General features: G+C 36.0%; 1 protein-coding gene across 2 annotated transcripts in view; it reads right to left on the bottom strand.

The window, feature by feature from the left end:
• The window catches only part of LOC105202115 (protein gustavus), a 143341-nt gene that overhangs the window by 34031 nt on the left and 81481 nt on the right, over nt 1–27829 (bottom strand). Inside the window, exons 1-3 of one of the 2 annotated variants that reach the window (XM_026132397.2) lie at nt 21017–22178; nt 20719–20918; nt 13595–13639 (exon numbers count right to left, since the gene is read on the bottom strand). In XM_026132397.2, coding sequence (XP_025988182.1) covers nt 13595–13639; nt 20719–20750 — 77 coding nt within the window. In that variant the 5' untranslated portion in view covers nt 20751–20918; nt 21017–22178. Of the gene's footprint in view, nt 1–13594; nt 13640–20718; nt 20919–21016; nt 22179–27829 lie in introns of those variants that run through there. The other variant, XM_026132394.2, reaches the window with a different exon arrangement.

Below are 27829 nucleotides of genomic sequence, written 5' to 3' on the forward strand. Positions count from 1 at the left end.
CTTGCTCGATCCGCACGACCGCGAGGCAGCGAAGTAAATGGTACCGCGGCACCGTGAAGTGTATTATTAGCATCGTGTAAACGTGTCTGCTGGCCGTGAAACCAGTGAAAGTATTTCATGGACGGAGGCAGGGACGCATACGCGCGTAAGACACGAAGAATACATATACGCGCACACGCTCTCTCTCTCCACGCGTGCACGTATACATCATTTCGCGCGTCTCGCACGCGGCGGTTGGCTCCTCTCGAGATGATCGCGCGCGGAGGCGCGCCCAGAACTGGGCCTTTGTCCTCTTTGTCCGGAGAACGGCGGCGCGGCGGCGGACGAGTAGACCGATCCCCAACTCTTCTGGTCTCGCTGGACCGAACGAAAAGGACGAGAATCCGTTGCGCGTCCCACGAGCCTTTCGCGAGACCAGACAAGAGAGACAAGAGGGCTTCGCGCGGGCAGACACGTTTCCAATTTTGGCAGCAATGCAGCTGCGGCGAGTTGCTGAAGAGCGCAACGAGGAAACGCAGCGTCCGCGTCACGCGGATCGCGCTCCTCTATGGCCGTCGATATAGTCGCGCGAATGACGACAGACGATCGCATAACGATCTCGTAACAGATGAGATATTTAGTCATGTCTAGCATAACGAGCGTTCCTAGTGTGATATAGATAGACGTCTAGACGTTCTGTATAGAGATATTTAATAATAGACATTTGTACATTTGACGAATATAATGTGATGCTTTTTTTATCAAACGGAAATGGTTCTTGCATGTAAAATTAATAAAATTTCATTTTTTTCCATTAACTGTAATATTAAACGGCTGAACCTAAGTTGTGCAAAAATTCATATTAAGTTAATCTTTACATCTTTTAATTTGCCTTTTAATAATTAGAAGAAAAAAGTCTGGAGAATGATGTAATAACGAAAAAGGGTTTTATTTTTTTCAAAGTATACTCCGCACGGTTTCACCATTCGCTCGTTATCGAGATACGCGCGCGTTATCTAATACTCAAAATGGATTTTTAAACAGGGTCAAAGTGGATATGGCAATAACGGAAAAGTTTCGCAGCGTTTATGCAAAGGTTCAAACTTATCATCGTAATATATCTAGATAGAAAATATCAAAGGATAAAAAAAAATGTTTCGTAACGCGACTTTTACGCATTGAGGATTAGATGGTGACCGCGAGAGTTTTATGTAACCTTTCCTTTCACGATTTACAATATACATGTATCTTTTTCTCGGTAGAATTTTTTTCCTGCAATGTGCAATTGATAAACACTTTTTTTTCTGAACAGGAGCTTGTCATTTGTGCCGCTAGCGATGAATTATAATAGTAAGCACTTTATTCGCTTGCTTTGCGATCAAGGATAAGATTAATGCGGATTAGATCGGTGCGCATAAGCAATGAGCGTTTAATCCTTTTCTAATTAGCGGAAAAAAAACTCAAAAAAATGTGTGCGTATCGATTCTGTGCGCGTACAAGGCATCATTCCTATCTTTGTTTGTTCGCCAGCGATAAAACATTATCGAAGATCGATACAGAAACTTTCTGGGATTTTGGTGTTGATCAATCGCTTGGTGATAACGAGTTTATATGAGAAGCTTTGATATGATTATCGATGTATCATTTTTGTTTACACTGACGACTTTTGTGGCCTATTTTTTTTTAAAGAACATGATGCCACGCGAGTCGTTCAAAGAAGTTTAATGTGGCGCCGAGAATTGTGTATTTGTTTTCTACGCTGAAGACCCGAGTTCAAATCCGATCAAAAACATCGATTCATTTTATTTGATCGCCACATACACACACACACACACACACACACACACACACACACACGCACGCACGCACGCACGCACGCACGCACACACACACACACACACACACACACACACACACACACACACACACACACACACACACACACACACACACACACATACACGTGTGCGTGTGTATGCGTGTATGTGATAGTCGAATAAAATAAACCAATGTTCTTCATCGGATTTGAACTCGAGTCTTCAGTGCAGGAAACAAATACAAAGTTCTGTACGTCACATTAAACTTCTTTAAATTTATATATATATATATATATATATATATATATATATAGAGAGAGAGAGAGAGAGAGAGTTACAACATAAAGAAAAAAGATATAAAAAACAAAATAGCATGGAACATATTGATATTAATATTATCGAAAAAGTTCAAAGTTATAAAGCAAAATCAGCACCTTGAAAACTTTAGTATCAGTTTATATTATATTAATATATAAAATAATATAAAGAATACTTTAAAATCGAAATGTTCAAAAATATTTTATATTTTCCAGTTCAACATGAATAGTACAATATTAAAAAAAAAAACGTGTAGCAAAAAGTGTATAATATCAGTATCAATACTTTGGTAGTACTGAAGAGTAACGACTAGTTGTCTCTAAAGTCATATGACATTCTCTTCAACGAGGCATCAATGAGCTCTTAACGTCATTCGCTGACATTCGCTAACGATTGAGTCAAGACAATCATCGAACGCAATGAGCGCGATTTGTCGAGACATCGCTGCTTATGAAAGCGCTCTGGGTGGAAATTATATCCATTTTAAAGATTTGGGGGTATATTTAAAAAATGTTAATACAACAGCGCACTTAAAAAAAAATCTTGTTTTTTAAATTGTATTTTTGAATTAGTTGGATAAGGATTTATTTATTCCAACATATATAATTATGAGAGAGAAATAATCATTTAAAAATATCACATAACTGCGTACGTACAAATATGTACGTACACTTAATGGTAACAACTTGAAATTTGCATTTAAAACTTGAATCGTAAAACATACGGATAATCATACATGTTAATGTGTAACAGTTTAAAAATTAAAAACAAAAATTAAAGACATTTCTCCCTTGCAAATTTTAAATCGCAGTTTCAGCGCGGCGCGAGACGCCGTTTAAAATGGTGGGTAAGCGCAACATGCTAAAGATTGTCTTTTTGTCGAGCGTAATGCGCCGGACCGAACGTTTCGAGCGATATGGTTTTACGACTGGTAAAAGTCGATATGAAAGGCGAGCGGCGGTGCGGAAGCTTAGCTCGAACCGTGGCGCGGTCGAGAGGCGAAATGAAGGCAAGCGGTTCTCTCCCTCCGGGAGAACGACGCCCGTATACATTTTGTAGTCAATGTGTCGAAATGTTCTCTCCCCGAGTTCTCCTTTCACTAATTGTAAAGACCCGACCACCGCGAATATGTGACTGAAATTTATGAAAGCGTGTAGATATTTACCCAAGTGTCCGGCTCTCGACGACAAACACGGCGAAACTGCAAAAGTACCCGTAACGAAGGGAGGACGAGTGAAAGAAGCCTTTGACCAAGAATTCTAAAGGAAACCTGTCGAAGGACTGTCGAGCTCGAAGTATTGCGAAAACTCGCGCGAGGGGGAAACAAGTAGAGAAAGACGCTTTAAAGCGAGACTTCGATTTGCAATTGAATAAAATTGCGCTACCTCATATCAATATAGTGATACAAATCTAGTTCTAAAAATTAATGTTAACTCATTAAATCCAAGGAGGGAAAATCTATGCGCTTTTCTGTCTTAAGTCCTTTTAACCTAGGCCCTAATCAACATTTTTAGACCCCAATGTAGTTTTAACTGCTTCAGCTGCAAGATATTTTCAATCTAAATCTTTTCGAAGACGATAGACATAATTTTGCACAAGTTTGCGTCATAATTTTGATGAATTGTAAAAAAATGTGTTAATGAAGATCGAGTAAAACCAGAGTGCGGCTCTTTTCGACCTTTTCGCGTGGAAAGCGAAAATGATGAGCGTCGTTTTAATCCAGAATCGCGATCGCGCTGGGCGTTTCATGATTCGCGAACAAAATCAGCTCAACGACGCGGCCATTGCTGCATCACCGACGATCGTGATCTTCTTAGCAACATGGAAGCAGACGAAAGGTCGTTCGATGCTAATGCGCGAGGCAGACCGTTTCGATCTCCGTTGTATGCCCAAAAAACAATTTAATAGTTAGAGATCTCATCGCTTCCCTCCCGACTTTTCGTTTTGGTTTGCGAGGGGAAGGAACGTAGATTCCGAGAGGACAAAGAGTGGAATGCAAGAATGTAACCCGCATGGCTTATAGGGGACCATTATGCAGTAATCTTTCGACTCTTTAAAGAAGACAGAAAATAAGATACCAAAAAGATAAGGAATGATGAAATATCGATCCGGTCACCATTTGACGTTTGCTTTAAGGTATCGCATGTTGATTATTTAAAGCAACGGTTACACAATTTTCGACATCATCAAAAAATATTTTTCTTAAACGATTTTTATCAGTCAACTTAAAAATAAATGCAAAGCATATAAGAACTTTTCTTGTAAAAATAAAAGATTTGCTTTAATAAAATTTAATTTAATTCTTTCTACGAATAATTTAACATAAATTTCCGATACAACGTATTCTGAAGGTTTACGGAATTCCATCGAATTTATACAAATTTGGCCAAAAAGATTTGGTCTTTTCAAACAATCGTTCTTTCAGTTTACAAAAAGCATACATCTGTACGATTTTGAAATGTTAAAATTCGCGCTCTGCTCATGTTCTTGCGGTTCTAATCTATTGTTTCGGAACGATCTTCTCGAAGAGCTGCTGCATTTGAAAATGTATCGTTCTTCACTCTGTCGACACGTACAATCGTACGACTGCATTTGAAACGTTAAAACGCGTACAATTCTTCGCGTGGATTACCTCGATAGGATGAGGGGAATATTTTCAGATTTCGCCTTTGCTTTTCAAACATTGTTTCTCTTCCAATCTTCTTTTTTTTCAAACGCTCGCAAATGGCCCTGGTTGCGTAAATCACTCGCCGATATGTGAGCAGAAAGATAAATTGCGGAATCGTTTTTGCATGCCGTCTTTTACAATTTTTTACTATAGTCAACAGCAGCACAGATAACGCCGCTTGACCCAACTGTTTTGTGTTGTATATCGTGGTAAAACATTGCCCAAGGCTGATAGTATAAAAGGCGGTCCGGTGACTAAACGTTTGTGATAAGCTGAGAAGAAAATCGAAGTTAAATAATTTTTTCCAAACAGAAAATAATCTTCGAAAAAAAGAAAAAAAAAACGCCGCAAATCGATACTAATTTTATCCATTTCAGTATAGAAATCTTTAATATAAAAAATAAATAATATCGAGCTTTAACTGTATTATGCGTTTTAAATGATTTCTTGAGTAAAATAAAAACCAGACTACAATTTTAGTGGAATAAGACTAATTTTCTCCATATAGTTATTACTCAAAAGAATATCGGTAAGTCAATATTTCTGTTACAAAATCTCGGATAAGAAAATAAAAAGAAATTTGTCAAGATTTGAAAAGAATTTTGTCAACCATTTCCGTGATAGTATATCTTTTTTGAAAAAGCAGGCGTCGAAAATAAAAAATTAAGTTATCTGTCGGAAGAAGTAGACTTGTGTTTTCAAATTCCAGAGAATTATTGTTGATAATAACGACGTTTGAACAAAAGTTAATCTTATCACTTCTAATTTTCAAGATAAATTGTATTCTTAAATGAATTCAATGTTTTAGAATGATTTTAATGGAAAAAAAAAAAAACCATTACAACGTCATTAATATATTTGAAGTAAAGGAGTACGGAGAATCTTTGCGTGTTCCGTTGTTTCATGGCTGAAGTCCTTTCTAGACGGACGAGTGCGTCTTTGCTCACGACGGGGAAAGGCCTTTTTCAAAGCTTTGCCTTTCTGGAAATCGCATATGGAGGCTCGCCTTGCCTTTTGTAACGATGCTACCGATCTCACGACCTTCTTGATTCGCTCTATGCTCATATACATATATACATGCACGAACGTACGTATACGCGCACACGTGCGCACAATTATGTTCTATTTACAAATCGTCATTCAATTTTCATACCTCTTTCTCTCTGTCTTGTACCATTGACTTCTCGTATACTCGATTTTATCTTTGTCTAACTTTGTGATATTAACAGGAAAAATATCACGTTGTAAATAGCTTGATAAGTCTTTTATATAATATATAAGCAGGTCTTGTAGATGTCGGTCCAAAAATCTTGCAACAGTTATTGGATTATGTAAGTGTTTTCGTAATTGGTTCGTGGGATAATTAATTTCCCCTTGTAACTGTCTTATCAAGCGTAACTTGATGAGGTAGTGAGAGCGAAGAATTATCGCATGATCAGAATTTTGTCAATCTGCATCCAATTATGTTGTGCATTTATTACCATCAAATTATTTTCATATTATATAAGAAGTAATGAATAAAGAGATATTCTTAAATGTTTTATATACGGAGAAAATTTTTTTATAAAATTTACAGTAATTGTTGGACATATTGTATTTCGAAGAATTTTTTGAGCTTCCTTGATTTATTAATATCTATTACACATAGCCCTCATGATCTAGGAGTGTTTCTGTAGTTGTTGCTTTTTATTTTTTGGAAGGTAGAATTTGGACAAAATCTTTCACTATAGCAACATTTCCACAGCGTATTACGTCGTAAGTTTTCAGATATATTTTTCAATGATGGAAATGTACAAAAGAGATTATGAAATTCATATTGTAGTTGTATATCATAAATCGCTAATATGACATTGTTCTTATGCAATGTTATGTTAATTCACCATGTTGAAATTCACATCAACGATTAATAAACAGCATTTCCGGAATTAATGGAATTTTACAGTTTAGGGTTATGTAATACGTATAACGTTTACAGTTATAAAAGAATTAGCGAACGGCAAATTATGACGCAGAAAAGATGGAGCAAGAGAGGAACATCTGCCACGTGCTCCTTTATTTGAGAAAATTATTTATAACTACCGGAAGTTTTTCTAACATCAAAGAGCATTCTCGAAGACTTTATGATAAACGACAAGAAGGAAAAGAGTAGAAGCAGAACGTATAGTAAATTACACGCGTTGATATCACGTTTTATCGCTGCATACAACATGCGTCCGATAAAGTCGTTTATACAGAGAGCTCTGACCGATACGGTCTTTCAGTTCTCCTTATTCCTTCGAACCCACGTGATATCCGTGTACATATTTCGTAAATCCAATTTTAAAATAATTTTTATAAAATAAAATTATATAAGAGGTTAAATAGTTTTAAGTCCTTATTTAACTCACAAGAACTCATGTATAAAATAAGGAGAATTTGGAGATAGAAGATACAGAAGAGAATTCGGGATAAGAAGAAACGGATCTTGATGTTTAAAAATATTTTTAGGTTTATTTCGACAGAAAAGTGATAATTTTTATTTTTAACCATTACCTTTCTTCAGATGCCTGACGTGCCATGTTTCATAGATTCCTTAGATTCGTAAGCAATGAATGTAACTGTTTATCACTGATCCAAATACACATCAAAATGTAATATTTAACGAAAGAGATCGACGACACTGAATCATTGGCTAGAGACGAGCTCTCTTCACTAGTCAACGGTAAAATGAGAAATGTGTACTTCGAAACTAAAGGGATCTAGGATCTAAAAGGATCTAGAAGTTCGAGAATCCTCCAAATTTCGGAAGTATCAAGCTATTGGTTGATCATTTATTACCTGAGAGTACAAAAGAGAGATAGATTGAAAAAGAATAGAGAAGCCAATAACAAAAGCTCGGGGACAATCGCACATACAATGTAGTAGCATAACCTAGACTGAACATTAAAGTGAACTGCCGATATTGCAGATTTTTTTTTGACGTCTTGAGGATCATGCGTGAGGCGAAGATTAAGGGAGATAGGCTAGCGCTCTTTGTCAGACGGACTCAACTGTCCTTGTTCTTCGACTTCAGCGCCATCTAATGCAAGATTTCTGAACTACTATGAACACAATTACTGCTGTTTGCACCAGTTCCACGTGTAAATTATATAAAACACTTTTCAGACATTTATATCTCTCATACTAAAGCTAGGATCATTCTGCAAGTACCGTATTGTTCTTTCATTTAATTCATACCTCGCTAACTACTTATTTCATACATGCTATGTCTAAAACTTTTATATGGGGCACATGTTGTCACGAGTCGGCTGTAAAAGCCGATAATTAAACTATAATTTTTTAATCTAATTTTATTTTACCTGATTTTTTTTTAATTATAGTTAGCGAAGTATGTTTTTCTTACTACTTTAAGTGTGGAAAAGGATTTTGAGAGCTGTAAAGCCAATTAAGAGATATGAGTGTCCAAAAATAAGCACGTATGGAGACCGGTCCAGTATCGCCTTAAGCAGTGATTTGAGATTAGTTAACTGTCTGAAACTGATTCGAAACTCTTCGAAATATAATATATCGTTAACCACAAAGATTTAAGAGAAATGTTTATTTCTTTATACAGGGTAATTATTAATGGTAGTACCTACTTTTTACCGACAAATATGTAATTTCTAATATACGAGTATATTAGAAATTTATTTCTAATTAGAAATTTATTTCTAATATAATATATATTAGAAATTACATATGCGTCAGTAAATCATGCTCCTATGGTAAAAAGTGGATACAACCATTAATAATCTCGTATACATGTTCTATTTAAGATTTAAAAGATAAAACGACCCCCTCAAAAATAACGTACATCTGATTTCAAACGATTATCAACAAAACGATAAGATATACAAACAAAATATTTTAAATAAAGTTGTGATCAGTTTCTTATGAAGAAAAAAAATTCCAAATATGCTTCTTGGGTGGTGCATTTTATGTTTGGGCTCAGGTCAGATGATTAAATTGTAAAATATTTCGCATGTCAAAATTCCAGGTCCCAATTATACTGAATTTTTTCTTATACCTAAGTCTCTTCTTTCTTTTCTTTACATGAGTCTCAGATAGTAAAGATTTCATTTTTCCTAGAACACATTGTAGTGTTTAGGAAACTTCCTATGAAATTTCAATCGCTTGCTGTGTAAAGGCGGAATAAGAAAATTTAGGCTAGGACAGGAAGACAAGGGGGGGGGGGGGGGGGAGAGACAGACAGAGAGAGAGAGAGGTATTCACTATGGTTGACAAATTTTATTGCTCAATTAGAGTTCAAACGGCATGAAAGCAAAATTTTGTTTGGCCAGTATGACGTATTCTATGGTTAAACTACTTCGATATTGTATTCTGACGCCAAGATATGCCGAATAGTCTCAATAAAAATATTTAAGCCCTATGCTTTCAATTTACTTGTCTTCTACATAGTGATGAAGCCTTCTTTTAAGAAAATATGAAAAATATTTGTTCTTTTCAGATATTTTTCAAGTCACGTTGTGTTCCGGAAAATCGATCGTTTTCATAGTAACATTCTATTCATTTATGCACAAAAGGTTTCGGATTTTTTTTTTTTGTTATGTAAGATACCTGTGCCGAATGATAAGGCAAACTTTATTTTATTTTTTAAAGACGACTTGCACAAAGTGGGCGTGGTCGAGCAGACTAAGCGGACGGCTAGAATGCTATGCGTCACGAACTCTGCTCTTGCAAATTTTTCTTTCTTATTTCCATAATTTGCAAGAGAAATTAATGAATAATTTATTATCCATTTTTATCATCCGAAGAAATAAGTTTAAGCACGTTTGAGAAATATAACGAAAAATTAATATTATTGCAATACCATTACGAAGCATTTCAATTATAATTTCCAAATTATATGTTGATAATCGTGCATCTCAATTTTTATTCTCAAACAATTCAACCTTTCTTCCGCTAATTAATCTCCGTTGTTGAAAGGAGCTCCAAAAATTTTGTGTCCCTCCGGCTTCAGTCTGGCATAGGCACAGCCTGTGCCGAGGACCGCGTAATTCGTAAAGTGTTGTAATAATCGGGTGCACGGCAGAAAGTATGTGGCAACGCGAGTTTCACAAATGGGTCAGCGGGCACTGCGAGGATGGTAGCGGCGTATTCGGGCGCGTATACGTACGTTTGGCAACGTATTTATCGTCGCTTGCGAAAAGAGAGTCTTCCTTCGTCTGTCGCATGGCCGAGGGTCATCCTTTTCGCGCGCACGTGCCCGGCCTTTGTGCGAGACGAGGAACGAAGAACAGCAGTTTTCGCCGGCACGCTGTCGAAAGTTGGGATGCAAAAATATCTTCTCGATGATATAATAATGTGGGCGGTGATATTGCTTTATGGAGATCATTGGAGGGAGTATAAGTGAAAACGTGTTGCCGATATATTGCTGATATATGCAATCAGATTCCATTTTATATGAAGTTAACGTATCTTCAATGGCAAATTATGTCGGGGAAGAAGCTGAGATTCATCAAACTAAATTGCTGGGAAAAAATCAACTATAAAGTTTTGGAGAGTTTGTAAGAGGAACAATAACTTTGGAAGCATTTTATGCTTCCAAATGTCTTTGCAACATATTAATTTGATCAACTGCACCAGGATGAATTCACGAGACAGAGGGAAAATTTGTTCCTCTCTACGGGAAGGGAGAAGGGGGACTTGATACTGTCTGTAAACGACATCCGCTCTAGACACAAGAACCCAATTAAGGCTCGTTAAGAATATGTTTCAAGATCTTTTATTATACGCTATTGCTCGATTATCAGCGAAAATTTATATCGTTTCATAAACATGTTAAGAAGAGTGTCTTTTAATAATGTCCCCTAATGTCATAATCGCGAAAAATGTGAATAATTAAATGGTTGGTAATCAACTCAAGTATAAATTAACATAAATGCACCTCTTGCAATAATTTAATTATTGCGTTTTGCACTTAAAACAAAAATATATAATAGGAAACGGAATTTCGCGTCATTCATGTAAACAGTTTTGTACAAATCAATTGATTTCATAATCCAATTTTACTAATTAATAGAAGTTGTACATTTATCGCAACATACGATAACGTGCATCCGCGATTTTTCATTATATCTATATTCGCGCGTAAACAGAGACGTGTAATATGTTGTTATGAACGGTATCCAGCTCGTTTTAATGGATATTCAATGTTTATATCGCGAGAACGCGGTTTACTACGATTCCAGATCCGCGAAAATGATTAAATGTATTTCGAGAAACGGAGCTATAATTAGAATAAGCTCGGTAAAATAATGTAAAATAATAATTTGTTAAAAAAAAAAAAAATAAATAAATAAAAAAAGAGAGAGTTATATGTACACTATTGTCTTTACGTTAATATTATTGTAAATACACCGATTTCTTTTGGTTAAACTAAACTTGCTCTATATATTATGCGAAATTATTTTGTACACGAGTTGTTACGTTCCTGGGGGAAATAAGTATAATAATCTAATAATTTAAAAAATTATTAAGCACGAAGATCTGCTTTCATCCGGTAGAGCTTTCCCGTTATTTATGTGTTTAAATATTAAAATTTTCAAATGAATATTAGTTTTAAGTTTTATATTTCAAAAATTTTTATCGTTACTTTTAATATATTATAGGTTATCATTACACATGATAAAATTTGTAGCGCATTTTGCAGTAAAATTTTTTCCACGACCTGTGACCTTTTCGAAAAGATAAATATTAAGTAGAACAAATTTAGATATTACCATTATATGAATTCGTTTTAAGCCATTTTTAATACGTAAAATTATACCGACGATAATATGCCAGGATAGAAGTTTCTACATAGTTAACTTTCAATGATTTTAAAATATGATTTAAATGAACAGTTCATAATTTTTTTATGCTTTAAATAGAATAAATGTTAAGTAACGGTAAATATATATCACACTGTAACACAGACAAGACTACGCATGTTATCTCTACCCGCTTAAATTTTTTTCTCGAATATATTGCCGTTGGCAAGTTTGAGAGAGCAGCTGACGGATATATTTAAAAAAAAGAATCTGAATATCTTGTAGATGTAATGTCTTAATCGAACTTTCGATGCGTATATATCTGAACACGTCAAGCATTAAGCTAATAAGTCGCTCGACTCAAGGACATGTAACGTGTAACAGAGTTCTCCACTCTGTGTGACATCATGCAGCTAATATATTTCCGATTCTTGCTTGACTGAATGTTTCGTTCGACGTTGCGTTGAATACACGATCGTCTCCTTTCATTTCGAGTTAGTTATATAAGCAATGTTAAACAGGCGCTAAAATAGAAATTTTTCTAATGCTGAGGGTTCTAACAGCAGTGGTACAGATTTCTCAGGTATTATTTCATATCCCATATAACATATACTAAACATGTACAAAAAGAAACTTGAAAGCCGTAAAGTATAAATCGGAAAAGATTTGAAAATGCATGTACTTCATAAAATATATCTATATAGGTGTATTTACTTGGCTTTCGAAATTATGCAATAAAACTGCAAAATTCAACATGTATGCAGCATATATAACATAAATTCACGGTCGCTGCTGCTTTTAAAAGCGGACATCGCGTTAGCGGTGTTTTTAGTGTTGGATGCAGTTTAATTACAGTTGCAAAATATCAAAATTGTTTTTATGTAATGTAAACAAAAAATGACGACAATCGCTTTTTATTATCAATTATTTACGCATTTTAATGGTCAGTTATTTTACTTAATAGTTGTGTAAATTATTTATGCTTTTTATATTTTCCAAAGAAATGTCTCATATTAAAAAAATAAATTGCTTGTGGGGCAAATTCTAAGTATTATACATCTGATGTATGATATTTCAAATTTTGGTATACAATTCTGTGTTTTAAAGAGCTTTCTGGCTAGTTTCTGGCTAGTTGACGTTTTCTAGGAAACCGAGATTTCTAACAAATATCAATTGTGCATCGAATATCAATGCAACTTGAATCTTCCATTAGGGTCATGTGATCCAAATGGGAAATACTGGTTTAGATATTGCACATATATACTATCTGGTTGTTCAATGTTGTTTCAAATTGCCCGGAGCTTATTCAGTACACAGGATCGTTCATATAGAAAGAAATTGGAGCAGAGAAAGATGAAATAGGAAGCGTGCCTTCTACGCGTTAATTAAAAGTGCTGCAGAGGAAGTTGCCAACTAAGAAGGGCGAGGCTGAATGGAAACAGCTGCTACTGGATGACGACACAGTCTAAGAGCGCGCTTAGTTCGGAAGCTCCATCACTGTTAGTTTCACGAGCGAGTATTAGAGCTAGTGCCCACCTAATAGAGTATTACCGAAACATCTTAAGGGGACATAACGATGTTGATTTTCTTTTAAGAAATCTTAATCAAAAATTGTTTCTAAAAATATCAACATAATGGGACTGAAACATATTTGATAATGGAACGTATATCATTTTAAAATGATATTCATCATGCATTGTTTAATTCATAGATTTGCTTTATTTTTAAATAAAGAAGAAAAAAACGATATCTGATGTCTGTTGTGAAACTTGCTTCCAAAGTTATTTAGAAATCATTCGAAAATAAAATGCTTTTATTTTCGATGTGGATCGAGAATTAAACAATGCATCGTGCATTGACGTATTGTCATTGTACGATGTAATATCATCATGCGGAAATATTAATAAAAAAAGAAATGTTAGAAATGTCAGAAATGTTAATGATAGAGTTTAAAGAGAATTAGAAAAATCTATATACCTATTTTAATTCGATAAATGTGATTTTTCAAGTGACTTATTTACCTCGTGTCCTCGCTGGCATGTCTGTTCGCTACGAGACGGTCCACTCTGAAAGAAAAAAAATAAAAGAATAATCATTTCTCATATGCCTGATAAATAAGATAAATTATATCAAAATTTTCGCTATACATTCGCTTTCTCTCTAACAATGTCTGATAAGTTGTGATAGATTTTAAACTACAATTAAAAAGTTATCTAGTTTTTATTAAATTGCACAACAATTTTTAATCATCTGTAAAATTGGTTAATAATTAAATTCCATTGTACGATCTAATTTAACCAAAGTTAAAACTATTTTAAAAAATGTTTCAGAAATTTTTTATTATTTTTGTTCAGCAAAGAGTAATATTATTCCAAAGTCGCGTTGCACTTCATATATGGAAAAAAACCATGGTTTTTTTTTACTGAAGTAAAAATTAATCTGGATACAGATCTGAAAATTATTTTACTAGACCATTAAAATAATTAGAACGTTGAAGCATGATGAGCAATGCTGTAAAAAGTTTTGACATCAGCAACTAGCTTAAATGTCCTATATAATTATTTTGATGGGTCAACAAAATTATTTCAGATCTGTATCCAGTTAAACATTTAGGTACTTTAGCAAGAAAAAAAACCATCCTTTCCATACGAAGATTTACAAACGTATAAAATCTTTATGTTGCACGTTTTTTGTAAACATAAATTCAATTAATATATTAGGTCAAAGTCACGAAAAAGGTTCGTTAAAGAGGCGAATGCACTGGACTGTTTGTGGTCCGCAGGTTTCTGGGTTTATGGGCGCCGATCGGCGTTAGAGAAGCGTGAGTGCAGTGCCGAAAAGGAAACGAGGGAGCCTTTCTTTCATCGGGTGTTCCATTACCAAAGACAGGCCATACTCGACACGTGGTGTAATATACACGGCGCGGCGTTGGGCTATATATGGTAGCCAGAAGTATGGCCGATGCTTTCATGAATCGTTTACTGTCGCGGAGTCAATTTGTCCTTAATGAAAATATAGATGCACGTAACCTTTTCTCACAGGTTTTTTTGGTATGAATTATTAGTCCAATTACGTTCTTTTTTTTTACAAATAATTTCGAGGTTAACGCGGAGCAGACGTGAGTTAAAAGCAATTTTGTATTTGCAGTTATAAAATATTTTACTTGTAAAATATTGCCAATGCGCAAAAAAAAGAATTATCACTTTCTCCGAATACTCAGAAAATTTTGCTTGATAATTCTTGATCGAACAGAAAATAACGAAAATTATTATTTAATTTTTTATTTAATGAATATTACATACGAAAGTACATAGTTTTAATTGACTATTTATCTTATCGAGATAAATTTTTATTTCAACTTAGATAATAAATAGATAAATTAAATGAATAAATGATAATAAAAAAATTTCCTCAGACGTCATGTTATTAATTTTTCATAATGGCAATTGTAAAATTATACAGTTACTTCGAAAATCAGTTCTCGCTGAATAACGTTCCTGCGGTAGCATTATCACACTCCGGAAATGGCGCAGCCAAATATAATGCGCCGCTCAATACGAATCACGCGGGCGCTTTCTAAATATTCCTTTGTTAGGAGTATTAACGCTCGACACTTTCCTATCCAAATTTGACGTTGATAACTGACAGAGAAAAATTCAATAAATATTAAATGTTTGTTCAAGTTTTTGACGTGTGCACGTCATATTCATATTAAATTCAATAATCTTTTATTAAAGAGCGCGCATCAATCGATATGATTAAGCATCTTAATAAACTTAAATATCGACCGATATAATCATCGGAATATTAACAGGTAATTAATCATATTTGAAGTGCGAAGTTTAGATGTAAAGTTTAATCTAATTACGATAGAACGATTTCAAACTTTTTCATGTTTTGATGAGTAACAGTCGTGAAACATTTTCAGTTGCTTTCGAATCGTCGTTGCGTAAAAACATATGTGTCTTTAAATACCTAATTAATTATTATTAAGAATATATTTTCATACAAAAGCACAAATCATGATTTATGCCAAATGATTACATCCACATCTATTTAAGAAGTAAACACTTGGACACTTGATATTAAATTTGCGTTTTTCACTGGTAATTGAGAATCTGTTTTTAAGAGAGATGGCTCATTCGGAAGATGTCGTTTCTCGCAATTCCTAATTTTCGCATAGCGGATTTTTCAATATTAGTACTCTCTTCTTGACATCATGGCCGAATAAATGATGTGGATGCATCGAGCGTCCCAAAGGATCCACAATTCACTCGCCACGGCGCTGACCCAAGGTGGAGGTCATTACACCCAGTAAGCTCTCATTACTCCTCGATCGAGCGACCTCTTCTCTCTCTCTTTTACCTCTTCCGTTTCTCCTCTACACCATTTCTTCGCAACTTGACCCTTTCGTGTGCTTCGTTGGGCAACCGGTCGTTCCCTTCGAAAAGCTTCCTCGGCGACTTTCTTGCAGTCGGGAATGCCAACGAAAATTTATCGCATCTCGTCCCGGACGACTCATCGATTTTCCGCCCCATCCTTCCCCCGCCCCTCTCGCCCCCGCCTTTCTGGCGAACCGCCGAAAATCTTCAACCGCAAAGAGCAGACCGCCCCCGCGCGAACCACTTCTCTTCTTTTTGCTCATATTGACGACCGTTGCTCGTAAATCCACGTGGAATCTCCGTATATTGCCTAACTAGTTCGCCCGCGTAGATTTACGGCACGTTCCGCGTTGATTTAGCGTCGGGTTCGTTAAGAGAATACCGTAATAACGCTAAAAATGACGCGCGTCTTCGCACCGCGTTGTTTTCCGCGCAATTAGTTGTAATCGCCCATATCCAACATTAAATCGTTTTCTGAAAACTGTGCAGTACATTCGAGCGTTATGATCTGACGCATCAGTGGTGTCCTCGATTCTTTAAAGTTCTTGAAAATCCAAGGCTACCGTTAAATTTCCAAAATACCATCTTGTTATTGAAACATATTTTATGTTCTCGTAACAAACAAAGATCGCATGTAACTAGCGCACTTCGTAAATTAATCGTTAATTTGGGAAAATTATATTTCTTTTTTTTTTTAATACCTGCATAATTTTAATATGTTTAAAAGCCCGTGTGCAACGATTTGGTTAAAGTTATGTTGTATTTCAAGCTTCATGTTGATTGTATTTCTGTGTGTATCAAGGAAGCTTCAGGGAAATTTAATCTCACAAGTAATATCAAGTGTCCAATATTCACGATGATATTCAATTTGTAATATTATGACTACATTACATACATGTCGGCCGGATTGGTCAGCTGACGCGCGATCATGATTTTACTCGAACATGTAACAACGTATATCCATCTTATACGTGGAATATATTTGGAGCGCGCTGTTATCCCGCCTACACACCGCACACATGAAATCAGCCACACAATTTTGCTCGCCATGTTTGCGATCTGCCGGTTTATATGACGTTAATGCCCACCCGCGATTGTTATGTTATTAAACACCGTGTGCCAATAATCATTCTTTAGTTTTATTTCTCTCGTCCCTTCTTTCGGCTAACTATCGTAAAATATTATTACAAATGCCAGTGTGCAGTTCTAATATTACTCCGGTTTAGGTATCGAATTTTATGAATATCATCATCGCACTATTAATATAATTATATCGTTATTTATTATTTGTTTACATATCATATTATTGACACTGAAATTAGTTTTATTTTGCATCACTGTCTATTGTTCCGAAATATACGTGCCCACAATTTTCCATATTTCATATCACTTTTACGATTATTCGTACGCTTTTAAAAGATTTAGCCCGAATTAAAAATCACGAATAGTGGTACCATCCGCAACAATGTAATCTTTTTTTTCCATTAAAAAAAAAATTGTTAACGGAGAAACAGTGCGCAGTGCTGTTCGCAGCAAGAACAAACGTCTGCGCCTATTTGATTACGCGACATTGTTGGCTTACGAGTCATTATGCAACCAACAGCGTGGTCATAACTTCGAGTAAACGCAAGGAATCGGCACGAATAATGAATGAGAGAAAGGCCAGCCTGTGCGCTTCTGCTGGAGCTCTCAACCGAGATAATCCGCGCTTATGGAGTAGTATGCTCGCGAGAAATAGAAAATACCAACTCTTTATAATTAAGGTCAATTTTAGGCTTTGCCGTTATCGCACAATTTATGCAGATTCGTAATATCTAAATTTTCAAGACATCGCATCCAAGTAATGTAGCGTAATGTAACAAAAATTTCAAGTTTGATTTGAAATGTACTAGCCATTATTACAAATAAAACTGCAGACGTAAATATTACTTATTCATCGCTATAGATAGCGCATGAAGTATTTATTACAAATAATATTTAAGTCAATGTAGTTAAAGACTCTACATTTCAAATGACTAACAAGAACTAATAGTAAGTAGATTGATCAATAAGAGTCAGCACAGGCTATTTTTATGTAATTAATCTGTTCTTTATTCATATAATCGATCGCAAAGGACGTTCACTATAAACGTTAATAACGCACATTACAATAATTTACGCTAACGTTTTGACTCACATTTCAAGTCCTTTTCAGTGCAAAAAATTAATTGTCTTGTACTTTTGAAATATAGAAGCAATTGTGAAATTATATCCAGTGCTATAGCCAGTAAATTTGTTTCATGAACAAACCATCGAATCGTTACGTTGTCAGCAAAAGCAGCGAATTTGGACAGTCATTAGAAATGTCAAATATAAATCACCCGAATATGACATATTGAATCTAATTACGAAATGAAAATATTTGTTGTAGCATTCTTTTATTAAACATTTTTATTCAATTTGCACCAAAATTTTGATTGCCTGAAATTTCGCACAATTGCTTTATGAATAAAATTCTATTGTATAACGTTTTTTTTTTAAATTTTTAGCAAGAAATTTAGGCTCCGGATAATGAATTAAATTAAATATAAAATTGCCGTAAGAGCCCCACCCGCTAAATTCTTGCGGACCTGAGTTTATTACAATGAATTAAATGCTGTTATCATATCGCACCTCAAAATAATTGTGTCATTTTTAAAAATTTTCTCTAAAATATAAATTATTCATAATGTGCAGCAAGCTTTTCGCGCTTTTCATATTTTTTTTATTTATGATGTTGTAATAATCTTATATATTACGGGAAAAGTCACTTTAAATTTTTTAGATAAAAAAATGTTATAAATTTTCATAGCCATATTGTAATTCACACATTTAACACGTTTATCCATTATTACATTTGCTAACCTCGAAAGAACGTGGAAAATATTATTCAGCTACTGGTAGAAAACTCTTTGTGTCAGAGTAATCGTATCACAGTCATTGTTCGACGCTTCATTGTAATACGAAGACTTCCGCAGGGACAAAATTACGCTCTTCCGCGCTTCGTCATGTTTTTACCTATCACGCTATGTGTTTCGTGACGAAATATTTCTGGCAATTACCGAAAGTCGCATAAAAAAAAAAGAGTATCCCCGAAGTTTCAGCGTTGGTCAATAAAAAAAGCCTTTCGCCGATGAAATTCACGAGGCTTGTCTTTTACTTGCACAGTTAACGCGACGATAAAAGAACTTCAAGGAAAATTTGGCGACACAAATTTCACGACGTATCCCACGCGCCGATGATGTCGCAAGATGCGTCACGCGTACAATTTTGGAACATCAAAGTGGTTTCAACTTCGAAGAATTAAAATCGATGCGTAATGTCGATGAATTTCGATCTCGATGCCAAAAGTAAGAGGAACGCGCTCTGATTTGCGACCTTTCTCTTAAAATACAGTTTCTTGTACGAGGGTTACTCGGAAAGTAAGGTCCAAAACAAATATGAAAACTGTGTAGAAAAATAAAGAAAAATGTAAAGGATTAAATGAAAAAAATTTTTCAAAAAAATCTGTGATGGTTTATGTTTTATAAGAAATCGGACCTTACTTTCAGAACAACCCTCGTATCTGTAGCGCGTCGAAAATTGAAAATGACGGAAATTAAAACGTTTCGATCTGTACTTCGATCCGGATGCCTAAAGCAGTGCCCTGACAGGCTCATGAAAATTTCAGAACGGCGCGGCACCGCGCGAGAACTTCACAGCACTGCGAATTCGTGCTGATCTCATCGTCTCTGTCAATTCCCACGATCCATCGGCGACGCGACAGGCCGCGCGCCCAGGGACGCATTATTTCGATTAGCGAACGACGAGTCAATTCGATCCGACCCGCAGAATACCGACCTCGAATACGCATGCATACACCGATGGTCCAAATTTCTCGAATATTACACGTCCGCGGACTGTAAAGCTAGCGCCGCGCCGCTCTATTACACGTGAATAGTCATTTACGCGATTCGTAGTAAATTCGTAGAAATTTATTGTCTACCAATACGGATCTATTGCATTGTTAGCGTTTCACGATTTCATTATTTATATAGTTATATCGCTCTACATATGAATTTATAGCGATAGATGTTCCAAACGAGCACGAATGGACTAATTCGTGGTGATTCGTGATTTTCGATTTCGTAAAAAAAAAGAAGAAAAAAATTTCTCGCTGGCGAATCGGCACGAATGGCGAACAACGAACGCGCACTCGATGAAACGGCCCATTCACATTATTCACGAATTTCGTACGAATAGCAAACTGCAAATCGCGAATCGAACACGTATTCTGGCTCCAGCTCGAATCGACAATCGGATAGCTGACAATCGTGTTCGAGGTATTAATAATCGTCGATTTTTCGCACTGCGATGTGATAAAATCGACGATACTCCCCCTCATACAACGCAGCACAACGTACAAAATATATCAGACTATCAGGTCTGTCACTCTCTCCATACCTTACTTAACTTTTCTTTTTAACGAGATCGTTACTTCGTCTCGCAGTCACTCGGCACTGCCGTTAAGAGAGGAAACGCATTCGATTTGTTTTCACGGTTAAGTACGGTTTATGCCGAAAAACGCACCGCAGAGAGCACCTTGCACTGTGTACCTCATCCCGCGAGAACGTTTCGCAGGGTGAGCTTTCGCTCGTCGCTGAACGGCCCTCCCGATCGATCTATCGATCGATAGATCGATCGATCGATCGAAGCTAGCGGTGGGGGAGGGTTTTCGAAAATCGATTTCACTCTATGGAACTTACGTTCGGCGGGCTGGTTTCAGCGGCAAATCCATATCTCGACGTATCCGGTAGGCCTGCCACCGACGCCTCCCAATATATAGTTGAGTCCGGCTCGATTCTACTGTTGGTTAACCCGCCCGCGGTTGCACAATTTTTCCAAATCCCCCAAAACGAAACCGCGCATTTCTCACGGTTTTCTATTTGTGCGTAGTCAACGCATCCTGAAGTAACACAGCGAGGCGTGAGTAATGTACGTACACAAATTGCACACGTTAATAAATTCTATCACTCTCTCGTCCTTGCTTCCACTTTTACTTACTTTCCTGCGCGCTTACGCTCCGAAAATTTGATCTCGTTCAATAATTCGGCCGAACTGATCAGTGAACTTTCCTTCGGACACAATTTCCTTTTCCGTCCGATTCCGTAATCGAATTCACCAATTTTACTTTTTTTTTTTTTTAAATATAAAACTCATTCGAAGATTAACACGAAACGTAGAGTTAAATAAACGTGTTTGAAAAAACTTATCGAAAAAAGTATATATCACCACATCTCGAATTAAGGACCGAGATGATCTAATGTTGATCTAAAAACGTTGGTCGACACTTTCGAAACTGCTTAGATGAGCCATTTATGTTAGCGGTGTACGTGGTGAACTTGCTAGGTTAATACCTAGTAAACAGGCGTGGAAGAGGGTCCCATCGGTACACCGTGGTGCGATAGCACGCACCCACTTGAAACAGTCATATATGTATATTATTGGACTTCACGAATCCAGCAGATAGTTAATTCCAAAGAGAGAACAAATTACTTTGGTGGCACAAAACCCCTCTCTCCGGGCTGACGGGGTCGAAGGTGCTCTCGGCACCGACGTGTTCACGATCGGCATAATACGACAAGGTCATAACGAGAGGCGGATAGCACGCCGCTAGCCACTCCGCGAGACTCGTGGGTAGATCTCGCCTGGCGACGTCGTCTTGTGGGATTTGGAAAATGTGCGACGGAACACCGACCGCGCGAATCCGCCGTTGTTACTCCGGCGATGCACACGACACACGACGCACGCACGTACGGTGGTGAAGTAGCGCGAGGGAAGGAAGAAGGAGGAAAAAAATGGAATGGGAAAGATATTGCACACTGTTCCGCGCACATACACCACGGCAACATGAGCCGGAGCACACAGCGTTCGTTGTCGTCGTCTTCGTCGTATTCTCCCACCGGAACTTATCCGTCTCGTGTCACCAGCACCCGGCCGTTTCGTTCCCCGCTACGCGGCGAGCAGTATGCACGCGTGCATAACATAAATTACCGCGCGAGCGTTACGTACGTATGTATGTGTGTGCGTATGTGTGTATGTGCGTAAGTGTGTGTGCGCGCGCGCGTACGTTCTCCCGTACGTAGGTAAGCGCGCCGAAGTGCCAGGTGGATCGGAGGTACGACCTCGGCGACGTCCCAACGACGACTGAGGCCGCGAATGCCTCACATGTATCGAGCGGTGAGTGAGGGGGAGAGACTATAGGCGAGAGGGAGAGAGGTAGGGAGACGGGTGGCGGGTACAGTCATGTGGGGGATACGTTGGGGTATACCCCGTGTGAACACTGATGCAGCGATGCAATGGCGTAGGGACATGCACATCGATGATATGCGGATTTCCAGGGGAGTCGGTTTTGTTTTTATAATTTTTACCTTCTACAAAAAGTGAAATTTCGTCATCATTTGGTAATTAAAATCTAGAGAAGGCCAATGGAAGGTCTAATAGTACGATCTTGATGCTCACAATAATATTTCTTATGTGATTTTATATATAATACAATTTTCCAGTTCTTGAAATTGCGTGAAAAGATCCTACTATGATCTGAGCTTCTCGAGGATTTTAACCTTTCGTGGTCACACGAAGTCAATTCGAGTGCCAAAAAAGTTTCAAGCTGTATATCTCTAACAAAAGTTCTTACTACGAAATGAGAATTGACCTGTTATCTATCTGAAGTTCCAAGTACCTTTGTGCTTATACGCCAGGTATTGCTTTCAGCGCATCAGTGTGCGTGTAGCAGCTGTTCAGGTAACATCGTATTTTTCTTTTTTACAATTGTACTATTTTTTTTCTAAAAGTGCCACAACTGTAGAATATAGACATATATTTTTATTTAAAAAAATTAAAAGAGTTATATTTTTTTTAATAAAATTTACTTTTGTAAAATTTTTAATTTCGCAGTTTTTTTTTTAATTTAATGTTGCAATTAAAATCTTTATAAAGTCTCTGCATTTCTATGTTCTACATTGTTTAAAGTATGTTCAGTAATTTTTTTGCCTTCAAAGAATGAAAACTGTGAATACAATTATGCGCTGGGGCTATTTTGATCCCGGTGTGACCACTACGGAACTTTCAAGAGGTATGATAATAGAAAACGATAAAGATAATGACTAAATTCGTGACCGTAACTGTGAAAATGTAACAACGTTACCGTTATAGACAGAAAAAAGTAACAAAAATGTTACAAGTAACGCATTACTTCTCAACCATGGTCGAAACCACAAATGTTTCCAACCGACGCGCGACGTATTAATGTTGATCGCTGACTTGACAACCACTTTTCCGGTTAACGATATTAATGGTGCTAGAAAAGCTTTTATCGCCATTTTCTGCCTGAATAGTAGTTCTTGCCTGAATAGTACTGCCATAGTAAAGCCGTATTAATATATAAGTGAATACCACAAAACTTTATTGAAATCAGTGATGACGGACTGCGAGGTTTCCCTTGTCAATTATTTCTAGGAAATACAATGGAATTCCACAACTTCTTCATTTCTTGTCACAGAAATAATGGTTTTGTTGAAATATTTAAATACTTAGCTAGAGCAAATCCTGAAATAATTTTATTGAACCCTCAAAATAATTGTGTAGGACGTTCAAACTGGTTGATGGAATGTCAAAATACTTTGCAGTATTTCATGGTTGGGCGTCCTACATAATTATCATTCAGGTCTTTCAATAAAATGGTCCTAAGGACATCTTTGGGATGTCCTTTATAGATAAAGTGTCCTAATATAGATAGAGTGTCCTTTCTAGATAAAGTGTGCTGTGTGGGTTAATGGCAAGCATAATTCCAAATTGTCAGGAGATATTTACTCTACCAGTTCTCGTCATATTCATTAAATAGCTGATCCACGCACAGCTCTCTTATAAATATCATCGTCGATGAATGTAAAGGCCGTGATAATTCATAAAGTAATTCGCAATCTTGTATCTTAAAGTAAAAGCGAAATTCATTGTCAGTGTAATGTCGTAGCGTAATATCGTAGCGAGCGGCATCATAACTAGATCTATAAGTTAATGAGGCTTTATTAAGCGTACAATAATCTACCGTAGCATCATCCTTCCACAAACGATATCATGCGCGATCGATGAACTGTAATTTTTCCAAGCTACACACGCAAATGAGAAACTTTCGTATAGTATATGCGATTTAATTGACAAAGTTATTTTCCGTTTCGATGTATCATTTTTACATATCAGTAGTATCATCACGTTTACGCATGGAATAATTATTCGGTCTCTTGATAACCTACGCCCATGCCTAAACTTGTCTACTACCAAAACGTTTATCAAGAGAATTGTATCGCAATAGAATGAGTGAGAAAGAGGAGAGGGAGATATATTGAGAGACTGAGAAGTGAAACGAATTAAGTGTGACAGAGAATGCGTCCAAGAAGGAACACGAAAGTTTCCTTTTGTTCAGTAGGAGTTTCTGGTGGACTTCTCCCTGAACATTTGGTTGGACATTGAATTATCTTTGAAAAAATATATATGTACCGTCGCGTCGTGCACCAACATGTTCACGTGCAGGTGTGTATTGTTAGACAATGTTAATTATTGAACGTCGTCAGTCAATTAATAATTAATATTACCTAAAATTCAAAAATGACATAAGCGGCACCGAAAAGGTTAATTTGCGATAAACAGTTTTTTCTATGTCAGGATATTAGAGAATAGGACGAATAGGAAGAATATGTTTCCTTCTTCTTTTTTTCATCGACCATTCTTTATCAATGATATAAACTAATGTATATATGTAGTAAACAAATATTATTAGTCCCTAATAATAAAAATAATACTTTTGGAAATATTTCTGGATTTTTAAAATATTTGATATTACGTCTCTCCTCCCCACTTCTCTTTCTCTAATGTTTACCATTTTGAAAATTTCTTCGCAAACTATAAATACTACTTTAAATAGTGTAAAGCACAATATAAAAAGGTTTTCTATATTTTTCAAAAAAAAGGTCAGTCTTACCGTTTTTAGGCTATTTATACCTTGGTCAGTCAGTTTTCCGGTTTTTTCCAGGCAGTATCTGATTTAGGTTGAGATAAGTTCAAACCAGTCTCTGACCTGGTCTCAGGTCAATGATAAATGATGAGGTCAATGTACAACCCCAAGGCAACAACCCCAAGGTCGGGAAAATGTGGACACAAAAACGAATTCGTCAGTCAATCACAATAGTTGGGTCTGTAAATCCGGTATACCCTATAATACCTAGATTTCTGAAATCCTGATTTCTACTAGACATAATTTCTTTCCGGTTTTTACAATCGGCATAGATTTTGTAAACAAAATGTGGAATTTAGTCAATTCTGTACCAAAGAGCAAAAGACGGATATTTAAGTATTAACAAAGATTCTGTCCCAGGTAAAAGAATTTTCAGGCCACACATGTGCAAAGCTAAAGATGGAATCCTATACCTGTTCACGGAATGTATATGTATGCTTTTGCAGAGTTTTGGGGACCTTGGAATTGTATTTCTCTTAATAGTAGAGAACTTGACTACAAATGGACACAGATTAATAACGCTGATCCCTGCCCAAGTTGGAAAAGATACATTATGTAAAAAAATCCGCTTTGTATTAGTTTTTAGGTATTTCATTCTATTGTATTATTATGTATTCATTCGATCTAATATAACTTGGATCACAATAGAAGGAAACCTAAAAATAATTTTGGAATACTTGGAAAAGAACAGAAAAAAGGTCAATAATCATTTTTCCTTTTCGTATCAAAAGATTAATTTTCACTTCTTTCATCTTAACTAGACATGTGGATCCGGTTAAGATGGCAGAGTCAAAATCTTGCCTAGAATCTATTGTCCCTATTCGATCCTGATTTCTATCGGACATAATTTCTATCCAAGTAGTACACAGAATACATATGATGAATATACATTTTCAGTTTCTGTTCTATTTAAGAAAAGGTCATTTTCCTACTGAAACTGGGATAGGCACTAGTGTAAAGACTCCTTATGGTAAAGACCCTTTGCTTGAGTAGGATATTTTGTCCTATTTTTTTTCCGAAACACAATAGTAATAAGTTGTAATATTCTGAGCGCTTCTGAAACTATAATAGATATGTGCGTGTGGCTGAAGCGAAATCCGTAAAGCCGGTTCCAATTAGAGTCAATGTACGCCAACATTAGCAAATGCATAATACCAACCTTGAGCCAATATTGGTATGAATATGTAGTATGATTGATACCTATATAAACATACATAATTAGCCACATGAATATAAGTCAAAATTTTACAAATTGACGTCAATGTCGGAAAAGGTTAACAGGAATGAAAAAAAATTGTGGCAGTCAAACGTTGTCTTTAGAGTTTTTTTCTTCCTTATCTAAATTGTCAATTGAATAATTTGTGTTGAGTTCCTTTTTATATTAATCACCAATCATCATTAATATTATTACGATTTGTATGTTTTGGATTCCAAATTCTCAAGCTATTTCTTATACAAATTAAAAAATTCAATTATTAGATTATTGTTCTGATCGGGAACATTAATTTTTTAAATAAAAATTACGTTTATCTCGTTATATTTTACGATATTATATTGTAGAAAATATGTACATTGTACTGTCAAATACGCGTTTGGCTAATGTAGTAGGCCAATATTGAACTCCTTTCATGTGTTTTAAACAACCACCTTTATAGCGAATATGTCAACATTGGTAACCTGCGTGATTCTAATTGGCCACATAACAGGACTATGTCACATTGGTCAATGTTGGTGTACATTATCTATGTTGTCTAAATCCGGCTTTAGACCAACATTTGTTTGTTAATTTCCTGCCTTCCCGTGAAATATATGCAGAAGCAGGAAGAACTTCCTTCATTTTTCAAGCAAGTTTTATTGCGTGCACAAAATCTGAAATACTTTTTTTTTATAGTTTGACAAAATATTTTACCTTAAATTTTAAGAAAACTAAAATATTTTTCGCTTTAAATCGAGGAAGAGTATATGATCATAGCAAGATTTTAGTGCTGAAAATAATGCTTCTTGTGCGATTTTACATACAATTTTTAATTTTTTCGAGCTGCGCGTCATTATTTTCATTTACAAATACAGCTCTTAAATTGAATCAGAAAAATACTATCACAGAATTAAATTGACAATTAATTTAATATTACTGCTAACTAGCATCTCTAAGATCATTTTCAACCCCGGAAAAGATGAAGAATCTGTTGCCTGAGCTGAAATGTTAAGATTTAGAACCTGGAAATATTAGGGTTTTGAACCCTACATTCCGTGGGCATCTGTGTCAGGTCAATCACCGAGGCACATATGATCGACCATGGTAGAAACGACTGAATAGTCGGTTAGGGCCTTTTGTAGATAAATAAATTCTACATTTGAAGATACAAACTTTTAGTACCTTCTGTAGACATTATATATTTTAACTGTTACAAGATCTAAAATTCAAAATGTTACTTTTGTCCCTAGTCTACCCTGTATTACAATGCACATATCAAAGAATAGAAATTTCGAGATGTTTGAGATTTTTCGAATTTTTGAGGCAACGCTGTAATGTGGGAAAGTCGTTTCTATAAGAAGCTTTTGTGACAGTTGAGACAAATGAAAAATCGATAATTATCAAGGTTCATTAAAAATGCGTATAAATGAGCGATTGCTCTCTACAACCTCCTCTGTCGTATTTGATATTAGCTATCAATGTGTATATATACATATACAAAAAATATGAACACACGCTTAGAAGTTTTATAGATCCGTCTTGTATCAGCTGTTCCGCAATCAGCTGTTCTTAACAAAAGTATAAACGCTATTTCGGATCTCGAAATTTCTCA

Source organism: Solenopsis invicta, chromosome 1 (genome assembly GCF_016802725.1).
Source record: "Solenopsis invicta isolate M01_SB chromosome 1, UNIL_Sinv_3.0, whole genome shotgun sequence".
Classification (NCBI taxonomy): domain Eukaryota; kingdom Metazoa; phylum Arthropoda; class Insecta; order Hymenoptera; family Formicidae; genus Solenopsis; species Solenopsis invicta.